This window comes from Morone saxatilis, unplaced genomic scaffold (genome assembly GCF_004916995.1).
Source record: "Morone saxatilis isolate NCDOM2014 unplaced genomic scaffold, NCSU_SB_2.0 Contig20, whole genome shotgun sequence".
In the NCBI taxonomy this organism is placed as follows: domain Eukaryota; kingdom Metazoa; phylum Chordata; class Actinopteri; family Moronidae; genus Morone; species Morone saxatilis.
In genome coordinates, this window is record NW_023339763.1 from 25,365,732 (window position 1) to 25,376,903 (window position 11,172).

The following is an 11,172-nucleotide window of genomic DNA, read 5'->3' on the forward strand; positions in this document are numbered from 1 at the left end:
TTCTCATCTAGGCTGCCCAAGAGATGGAATTTCCTCACATTTTCCAATCCATGAGGGTTTCCCAGACGTTGCAAGTCCTCACATTCAGCTTTCCAGCGGTAGTAATCCCTCATATTACCAGAAAACATGGGCAGGCGTGCACGTTCTAGGCTGATCTGGGGTCTGTAGTTGTAAGCCCCAGCTGGCTCCTCCTGCTCCACAATCCCCTCTTTTCCCAGCTTCTCTTCATCATCGGATTGAGAGCCGCCTTGCCATGCCCACTCATCCCACAGTTTTTCACGCCGTTTCTTCAACTTCAGAATCTGGCCCTTTGACTCTGTTGCTTTAGACCGAGGGATCAAGTCTTTCCACTCATCCAATCCTCGTTCGAGGTTGTAGACCTCCAGTTCACGTTTCCTCCGGGTCATATGCTGGTGGTCAGTTGCCTCGGCCTGGTCAATGGCTGATTCAGCCTCTTTAGCGAGGGCGGTAATTTCCTCCTCAGCGAACCTTGTCCAGAAGCTGATCAGGATGATTCCCTCGAGAACAGAGAGAGAGAGAGAGAGAGAGAGAGAGAGAGAGAGAGCCCAACCAGATGCTGCAAATTCAGATGATTGGCCAGTGTGGGAAAGCAGAACACATACATTTTTTAAAAACAATATCAGAATAATGCTTTGAACTGTTGTTGAAAACCCTTTAAATTACATATTTATTATATTTTTATTATATGTCTCATCTTTGACCCCCTGTACTCAAGTACAGTAGTGAAGCCCATTAGGGAGTGTAGCATGTACCAAATAGACATTGTATTCCTGTTGCTGAGGAAGATTGGAGATGGACAGTAGTACCGCATTATATGGTAAAAACATCATATTGCAAATATTCTGATCAGTGGGAATAATAATTTTCACTCACAATCACAAATTAAATTTTCACTGAAAAAAAACCATTTAAAATCATGATGATTTATCATTTGTTATGATCAACACATTTTGCTACATTTGGAGAACAAGATTTGTTGGTGAGGATATCTCTGCAGAATTACAGTACTTATATTTTAATGTTGTTTGTCACATTTTACCACTATCAACAAATTGCAGCTTCCTGCAATTTGCATATTGCAATTTAGATAATATTGCGACTAATGGTTAGCAGGTTCACTGGTGTTTTGTAGTGCGTGGTTCCTACTTCCTGATTGGGCAGTGAGTGCAAAGATCTGTCTTACTGGGGTAAACCAAAAGGGACACCCATCATTAACTGAATTAAATTAAATTGATCTAATTAAGTAAATAGTGGTTAGATTATAAAACTGCTCAGATATTAGCACAAATGTGCCCCTTCCCGGGGTGCCTGGATAGCTTACCTGGTAGACCCCTTTGCTACATGTCATCCCCTCTCTCTCTACCCCTTTTCCTCTCTATCTTCAGCTATCCTATCAAACAAAGGGAAAAAGCCCCCCAAAAATATATATATTTTTAAAAAAAAAAGTGGCCTTCCTTGCAAAGAGCTGAGTAGCCAACACTGTCCTCCCACTCACAGGCCAGGTGTGACACGTGATGGACAGCCCGGCGTCACTGACATAGATGACATAGTGACTGATGGTGGACAACAGAGACAGAGAGAGACCTGCGGTGCTGGCATGTCTGACAGCTGGACTGCTATTTCAGTGTGATCATGTAAGAGTGAGTCAGCCAGGAAGGGCTGAACTACCTGCCTGCGGAGCTCAGAGAGCATTGGAACATCTGTCACATGACAGATATTTATTAGGTCAAATCTTTGAGAATTTGTTTAGGCTGATGTTGATGGTTTGTATTAATTGCATTTAGTTTGAGCAGCTACAGCTGCAGTTTTTAGGTTTGCTTTGTATGTATTTTTGATTTAATCTGTGCTTCCTGACTGTCCAGGTCATCTGTAGCTGTGCACAAAGTACCAATCGCTGCAGAGTCTGGGTCTAGGCTTTTAGTCACATTTCATGTTTTACTTTGATATTTTCAGTTTAAAGCTTAAAAACACATAAAAACCAAAACAACTGCAAGAGAGAAATGCTGCAAATTCACTCCACCAAAACGGAAGTGCGCCAGGCCACTAGGGGGACCCGACCTGAGGGATGGACCAGTCCTGTGGGACCAGACCCGAAGAAGAAAGTTCTAGAACACTGCATTCTCTGAATGCAGGGCTCCTTGTGGTATCTAAAAGTAGAATAGGAGCCTTCAGCTACCAAGCTCCTCTCCTGCGGAACCAGCTTCAGGCACTAGCTTATTATTATTGTTATTATTACCATTATTATACTCAGTATTATTATTGTCCATCGTCCCCCATCGTTGTGGCTGTTGTCGTCATCATCATTATCAGTACAGTTCTTGTGGTGCACCTTTGTCTCTGTCTCTGTCTTTCTCTCTTTAACCCTTTGATACCTGATTGTTAAACTTCCACAATAAACTATCTTTCTTTGCTCTGATTGGTTGTTTTCGTTCAAGACCGTGGATTTTTGCAAATACCATTAGGAGCGCTAGGAGGAGCCATAGAAACCTGATTTTATTATCCGTCTCCGTATGTATGGTGGTAGAGACAGACTTCACCATGGCTGAGGTTGTAATGAACTGAGATCCTTGTTAACATATAGTGTAAGCAGATGCCTCAACTTGTCTGTTAAAGAAAAAAACAAAAGAAAGGAACAAAGATTTGACTGACAGCTTGGCTGCACTTCAGGGGTCAGGAAACGGCCACTAAATTTTCACACAACAGCATGAATGCACACAGTCCAGGTCAGAACGTTGTCTATCCATCTCCACATCCTCTCCCTCACTTTTAAGTTGGGTTAGCAGAGGCTTTTCGTCTTCCCTTTCATGACCTGGCTTGTCAGATTAAGTCAAATCTGGGAGGCTGAGATTGAGTCTGAGGGTTGTCACATGTTCACACAGAGTGCGGCTATATGTGTGTGTGAAAAGCACAAGTTGTCTGCTAACCCGTCGATTTAGATTTCAGAAGAAAAAAGAAACGGCTGTGGTGGGTGGCGGAGGTGAGATAATGATTAGAGAATTTGGGCTGAGTCAGCAATTAAATTAAATTGCAATGCCATGTACAGACTACACCCAAACAGCGTTTTTCTTCACCAAAATCCCTCTTTCAATTAAATCCAGTCCAGCAGTGTGTTTATTCAGCTCATTGGGCCTCATTCACTAATAAGGGCATAGAAATGTTTTTACGTAATGCACAAAATCAGTATAATCTTATCAATGTGTGTATGTTAGTGAATCAGAATCATTCTAAATTTGTCACTGAGTCAGTTTACTAAATGATAGAAAAGGGGTCACTAAAGGAAAAAGGTTGGGAACAACTGATATAGCACCTTTCAAACTAATCTAATGTAATTCATATGTGACAAGCAACATATGTATTGTTCAGAAGAAAAGTATTTAGTGCAAGACTAATGCATGGCAAAAAGTTAATTACATAAAAAGATCGGTAGTAAAATATAGCAATACATATAATATTACAAAATAAGATTATTATAGTAAAACAGTAAAACGTAGATAAAAAACATAATAAAATAAATGATGATAATAAATAATCATAAATATTAAAGCCATAAAATCATAAAACACTACATAAAAGTCAGACTGGACTGTTTTTTGTTTTGTTTTTAAAAAAAACATTAGAAAAAATGTTTCCTCAGGATGGTAAAAAAAAAAAAAAGACGCTTGCTTGGACACCACTGTAAGCTAGGACTGGGACACATTTATGACAATAATTGATGAGGATGACAGTTATGTTATTTCATGTTATTTAATACATTTGGCCAATACATTAGTAAATTAACTGTTTTAAATATTGTTGACTATTAAAATCTTTTTTTTACTGATTGCAAGTTCAAGACAGCCGGGCCTTCATCATTTGTGTACTGAGGCAGTTCTGAATCTGTTCACAGAGCATGTATTTGTGCATAAAACATTGGTACATACAGTTTGAGCACAGATTTGTGCATACGCACAAGGAGGAGGCCCACTGATGCCAAATATTTGTTTGCTCTGTATGAGTCCTCTGTATTTCTCTATTTGAATTTGTGTTCTGTGTGACACTTTAATGAAGCCTCATAATGTACAGGAGCACTCACATCAAGAAGGTTATAAATATTGTGCTGACCAAAGCCCCCCTCTGGGAAATGCCACATCAGTGTGTAAGTAATTTGTTTATGAGAAATATCATCAAACAAAAAAACTGCTTATGTCCACCTCAACCTTGCGTTGCTTTTTAAATAAGTCCAATATTATGACATATATGACAGTATTAAGTTCTAACATTTTAACAGTTCCATCATTAAACATCAGTTAACAGATATTTAAAAACAAATGCAAGGCTTTGAAGATAACATAAGATGTTCCGTTATTTGATTCCTCATAGGAGAAATTCAAATGGCACAGCAGCATAGGGAAATGTGGTGCAAAGAGCAGAAAAATGATAAAAATATAATGAACAAATATATCAATATAAAACATATATACACTATATACAATAAAGTTGAACATGGTCCAGATGGATAACTGGAATGGATAACTACATGTGCAATGGTACAAGGTATTGTGCAAAGAAAGAAAGAGTTTGTGTTTAGCAGGTTAATAGTTCAAATGGATGGAAAGGTTGAGTAAAATTTCTTTGATTAGTCATTCAACAGTTAGTGATCCTGTGTGCTGAACTGTGAACTGTCTCTTACGTTTATGCCTGCAGTAAAAATGATCAGTGTGAACTGAGCTCTTGAATTGGATCCTTGTAACACCAAACAATGGCTTTGATGAGCACTTCTGTTAATAATAAGTTCTGAATCATCTATCCACATTGTGAATTCATGTAAATCTCAGCTCTCAGCTCATTTGTCATTTCCCCACTTCTACCTCACTGTCAAACAGGACAAGACACCGTTCTTTCCAAGAAGCTGCACACTGCCATCTAGTGTTTCTCCTACAGCACTGGTGGTTCTAAAGGAGAGCAAGGGGGGCCAGTACCCCTGTAAAATTAAGCTTGGACCCCTTAATTGCTGCAAATATTTTCATAAGTCAGAATAAAAATGAAATAAATGTAGAATATATGGTAAAGTCAGACAAACATCAAATACTGATTATCTGGTGGTCATGGCTCCTGTCAGTGAGTGGGATATATCAGGCAGCAAGTGAACATTTTGTCCTCAAAGTCTATGTGTTAGAAGAAAAAATAGACAGTGTGAGGATTTGAGCGACTATGACAAGGACCAAATTGTTATGGCTAGATGAGCATCTCCAAAACTGCAGCTCTTGTGGGGTGTTGCCGGTCTGTGAGCTACTGTAGCTCAAACTGCTGAAAGAGTTCATGTTGGCTCTGATAGAAAGGTGTCAGAACACACAGTGCATCACAGCTTCTTGTGTATTAGGCTCTGTAGCCGCAGACCAGTCAGGGTGCCCATGATGACCCGTCCATCAGAACTGGACCACAGAGCAATGGAAGAAGGGGGCCATTTTCTTTTACATCTTGTGGCTGGCTAGGTGCATATGCATCACTTACCGCGGGAATCACAACTTACAGGACTTAAAGGATACATGTTGGTGCCAGATACCACAGCACACCTTCAGTGGTCTAGTGGAGTCCATGCCTCAACAGGTCAGGGCTGTTTTTGTGACAAAAGGGAGACCTACACAATATTAGGTAGGTGGTCATAATGTAATGGCGGATCGGTGTATACATAAATATGTATATATTTCACCATTTTGTAATAAGAGGAAGTGATAATCCTCACTTTGTGTGCCTTCTCCCAATTGCTATTATATAATTATCACTATTACTGCTGTCATCATCATCATAATCATCATTATTGGTCATCTTTCTATTATAGTTGTTATTGTTATTAATATTGTTGCTGTGTATCTCTGCCCCCTTCCTCATGCTTGCTCATGGTGTGAACTGTTGGGTCTTATAAGGAGTACAGTCCAGACCTGCTCTATTTGAAAAATATCCTGAGATAACTTCTGTTATGATTTGATGCTATACAAAAAAGAAGAATGAGAATTGAAACACTCTTTAGCGTGTGTGATATCTGGTTGAAAAAGATGACACAGGCTGGCTGGACGGTTTCCACAGGGACCATAGTTTATTTGGTTTCATTTTAAAAACAAGGGAAAATGAGAATCAACCCCAGATGTCTAAATAAATACAAAACTGCAAACCACCAGAGGTCATATTCAAACGTTCCTCTTTTAAACTTGAATAAACAATCGGACTCCCTTTGATGAAACCTCTGTATTAAACTTTGAACATTACTGAAATAAAAGGACCACCGAGCAGCTAAATATGAACAGAAAGTAAAATGGAGTTTACATGATGAAACTGCTTTCTTTAGGAAACAACAGAACACTGAAGGCTCCATAGTCTTAGTGGTGTGTGCTAACTATTGTTGCTTCCTCCGTTCTCTACAATCTTCTTCTCCTCCGTTGAGGCTTTGAAGACGTTGGCTCTGTAGTACTGCAGCTCTTTAATGCTCTCCCAGATGTCGTCCAAGGCTCTGAAGGAGACAACCACAGTTTGAACTGTACTCCTTGTGTTCTGCATATTCCTCTAGCCTTAGCGCACGCTAAAGTTAAAGGATCATTCGGAATTATTTCAACTTGGATCTTATTTTGGCAGGTTTTGTCAAGTTCTCATAGAAGAACATAGCAATATCGCAAAAAGATGACCAGATAGGTTGGATTATATTATATTGTTCCCCAGACTGTCCAGTGGTAACATCGATCAGTTTAGTCCACTCCGACATTGTTTTAGTAATGGGTATTGTTAAGATTTTAACAAAACTACTGCTCTTACAGATACCATCTTATTGGTTCTTTTTGGATTTTTTTTAAGAAACCAAAACAATTTACAGAAATAACATTGCTTTATTTTCTCATACTGTATAAAACTTGTTGAGTACTGGATTTATATCAGAGCAATAGAATGTATTCTGCAGGTATGCTCTCCTGACTGGTAGGCTTGCGTAATATGAGGAAAACCATGTGCGATAACATTGTTTAATATTGCAATATTGACTATATAACTTTATATGCAATCAGCAGTGTGACTTCCACCCCGGTTTAATACCGTGTTTCTCTACCAATCACTGAATAAAATGATTTTTCTTATTTATTGCATGTCAACAATATTCATATCTCAATAAGGATGAAAATAATATTTACTGGTTAAATTAGTTTACTTGTTTACTTCATACACTGGTGGTAGGCTATTAACTTAGCAACCACACCGCCTAAATGTTACTGATAGCCTCTAACGTTAGTTAACAATGTTATCAGTCGGTGTTAAGAGAATGTTCTGAAGGCCCTGAAACTGAATGATGAAGCTCTGACCAGCTAATAGTTACTTTTAAACGACTCATCTGAGAGGGATGGGACAACAAGAGACGAGCTACGAGCTAGGTAGCCGGAAACTGTGTATTACTCCAGCTGTATGTGAAACATTACTTTGGCTAGGTGTTTGGAATGTCACCATGCTCAAAGATCTCAGCAGTTCATTTGGTGAATACAGTGTAAATCATATTTGACAGCAACAAAGACAAAAGCTACAAAAGTAACCCACAACCCGCTGTGCTGTGACTATTCAGATCGTACAACAGAAAGTCAGATACAGAAACGACAGACATAAAATATCCTTGGCTGACTCCGGATCAAATTTCACCCTACATCAACATTGTGGCACAAGGCCAGAAGTCAATTAGTCAGGCTGAAGGCTGAAATACACAAGTAAACAATGTCAGGCAGTAAGACTCTCTGAAGACGCTCTCGGTGGGATAAAACACGATGCTATAAAGCCATGTCTGGTGGAATTGCTAAGATGTTAGTTGAAATACACCAGAATCATCCCAAACAATTGTCAATTTTCAGCACTATGTTGATTTTTTTACCTGTGGCTTGCTTTCTTGTGAGGAACCATCTTGTATACCTCTGGAAACCACCGTCTGAAAGTTTTTGTAGAACAAATATCAACACACATTAATCCCCTTTTGCACATTGAAGAGAAAGCCATGCTAGCTTTGATTTCTTCTGTATTACTGCTATGTAGAGATACTCTACTCACTGAGTTACAAAACCTACTCAGCAATGCAATAATAAAACTGGGCCTTGGACATGCAAACTGATGAATGGCAGAGAGGACCATTAGTTGGGATTGCATAAACAACAAGGTCCTAATGAGATAAGGGAAAGAATCTATTAGGCAGGCCAAATAGACTGGGAAAAAATCTAATTACAAAAGATTGTGTTTACACAAGTGTTTCCATATCATGGCTATACCTCCAGAGGACAGGGAGAGACAAATGTGGAAAATATTCAAATGCTTATTCAGATACACTGATACAATCTCATTTGAACAAAACAGAAAAAGGCCTCATTACAATGAAAGCCAAATCAAACAAAGTCTCAGACACTAACCTGCAAAGTTCCTTTATGGTGCTGACATCAATGATTCTGTAGTGAAGGTGGTACATAAACTGTGGCATGTACTTGTCCAGGAACCTCTTGTCTGCATGCACAGAGTTACCTGCAGGAAGAGGAATCATAGGACGTGACTGCAGCAGTAGCCAAATCATCAGAGCAACATCACAGTTCTGCTGCTGCTTCTAACAATAAACTTACCAGCCAGTGGACACTGTCCAGGCGGGGTGTGCTGTCTGACAAAGGACAGGAACTCATACTCTGCTTGTTCCAGGGTGATTTTGCTGTCCCGTACAGCCTGGGTCAGTCCTGACTGAGATACAATAATACAGACGATATGGATCTCTAAACACTATCAACAGACACATTCCTTTACATACTACTTTAAAGAATGCCAGTTTGGGAAATACACTTATTCTGTTTGTTCCCAAGAGTGACGACATGAGATCGATACCACTCTCATGTCTGCATGTTAAAGGTGCCCTGTGGGCTTTTCATGTGAAGAAGAAAATGTTACGTTTACTTTGCAAAACAGTGATATAAAAAACTAATTTTCTTTTAAACAAATCAATGATCAATCCCAGAATTCAGTGGGTACCCATTGAATTCTGGAACTCACCAATGTGTTCTTATTTTGGTGTTCTCTTAGGTAAGAGAACACTTTACGAGTGGTTGAGAGCACTCTGACCAAGATAAGGACAACATTTTTTTCAAATTGTTTGAGGAAACATAGGTTTAAAATGTTAGGAACATAAAAAAGGCATGAATATCACATAACCAGATTAGATTATATGCTTTAGTGTAATTATAGTGATTGGATAATTACATTTGTGGGCTAAAGAAATATTATTGCACCATTGATTCTTTTTAATGGTACATGAAAGAATCCACTGGACCTGGATAAAAACCACTCAGAGCTGAGCAGTTATAAAGGGTTGGAGATTTGAAGATTTATGTAAGGTTTATTGTTGAGAATTCGCCAGGCCTGAATGAAAACAACCAATTAGAGGCGAGAAAGAAAGTGATTATTGAGTCTAATTCCCAAGCTGTCAAATACAGATGCTTTGTGACTCTGTGAATGAGACTCAATAATCACCATCTTTCTCACCTCCGATGGGTTGTTTTTGTTCAGGCCCAGCGGATTCTTGCAAATCCCATTAGGGGTACTAGGAGGAGCGGAATTTTTTCGCAGATTATCTGTCTGGATATAGTCAAAAGTTTAACACAAATATGACAAAAAGTTATTTTTATAAAAGTTACCTACTGCAGCTTTAAGGAGGAAGTAACGTTCACTGTCACACAAACTAAACAATCCCTCGGTGGGACTGTTAGCACTGTGTAGCCCTGCTCTGAATGCTTTCATTTGACATCACTGACTGGGGTGTGGCCAAAAAGGCTTTCCAAGCCCCCGACCACAAACACAGCTTACCTTTCCATGATGCTCTTTACACCACTCTGACATGCCTTCCAGCAGCTTATCTGGCTGCTTAATTATCAAGTTAGGCCCCTGCCAACCGAGAACAGATGAGTTTTAATTCACAACACAGATAGTAAACAAGAGGCAGCCTGATGGTGTTGATGTTTACATTACCTCTGCCAAAACGTTCAGGTCAGAGTCTGTGATAATGCATGCCATCTCAATGATCTGGTCCTTCTCAATGTCCAGACCTGTCATCTAAAAACACACAGGGACTTAGTTACATATAGCTGGCCCTCAAAAGCAGCATCAGTTTACTCCTTACTGGGTACACAACAGCATCAACCAGAGTCAATCAGAATAACATTTGAACATAAATAGTATTTTATTTATTAGTATTCATCCTCCAGACCACGGAAACTGAGCCATTAAGATAGTTTTATGAGCAGGCATAAAAAAACAACAAATATTAAATGAGTGACTTGGTAGCACAGAGTTGTGACGAATGTGGATCTAGATTGACGTAAAAGTCTCTTGGATTCTGTTGACTGTTCACACCGAGGTCACATTACAGAAAATGAGACATGTATACTTAGACTTAGACAGACTTTGTCATTTGGATTTGCATCAAAATGAAATTAACCGTTAACAATGCCACACTAACCACCCGGGCCAACAGGAATAGAAGGAGAGGCAGTATCTGATAAGGACCAACAACTATGAAAGTAGGGCCCAGATCAGAGTGGAAAAGCGGATGCAGGTTCCCTGTGATCTGTCTGTTGACACTCCGCATCAGACCCAGTATAGGAGGGCAGAACTCTGGTCTTGGCCACCCTTTTGGGCCTGCAGTGTGAACACAGCCAATGTAGTACAACTGCAGTAAACAAATACAAGTAGCATAACGCCAGATAAATATCTAGCAGGCTGAATATTTGGTCATGTCACAGACTCAGGGAGCCATGCAGTGAGCTACAGCCAGGGAGAGCAGACAGTCTCTCTCTCTGGCACCAGAAAGGAAGCAGCAAACCTCAAACATACACATAGACGAACTGGATCGCGTGAGGATAAACATGTTGTGAGTCGGTGGTTCAGTTCAGTGTGTGTATGCCTGGATCCACCAACCAGCTCTTATTTTAGTGAAAGCCTAATGAGTGAAACAGTCTACCTCTTATTCTCGCGGTCTTCTCTCACTGAGAGAGCTACAACGGAGGTTGAATGAGCTGAAGCGACAGAATGTAAAGGCTGTACAGAATACAGTTGACACTGACTGATGTTAGTTATTAGATTGATTCATAGTCTAATGGTTGTTTTGATTACTGACACTGGCTGATC

General features: G+C 39.6%; 1 protein-coding gene across 1 annotated transcript in view; it reads right to left on the reverse strand.

Annotated features, from left to right (window-relative positions):
• Positions 1-6,064: 6,064 nt before the first annotated feature.
• The window catches only part of smfn (small fragment nuclease), a 6,731-nt gene continuing 1,623 nt past the window's right edge, over positions 6,065-11,172 (reverse strand). The window contains exons 2-7 of the mRNA XM_035667166.1: positions 10,015-10,098; positions 9,853-9,930; positions 8,625-8,736; positions 8,421-8,529; positions 7,895-7,948; positions 6,065-6,505 (exon numbers count right to left, since the gene is read on the reverse strand). Of these exons, the coding sequence (XP_035523059.1) occupies positions 6,388-6,505; positions 7,895-7,948; positions 8,421-8,529; positions 8,625-8,736; positions 9,853-9,930; positions 10,015-10,098 (555 nt within the window). The 3' untranslated portion in view covers positions 6,065-6,387. The remainder of the gene's footprint in view (positions 6,506-7,894; positions 7,949-8,420; positions 8,530-8,624; positions 8,737-9,852; positions 9,931-10,014; positions 10,099-11,172) is intronic.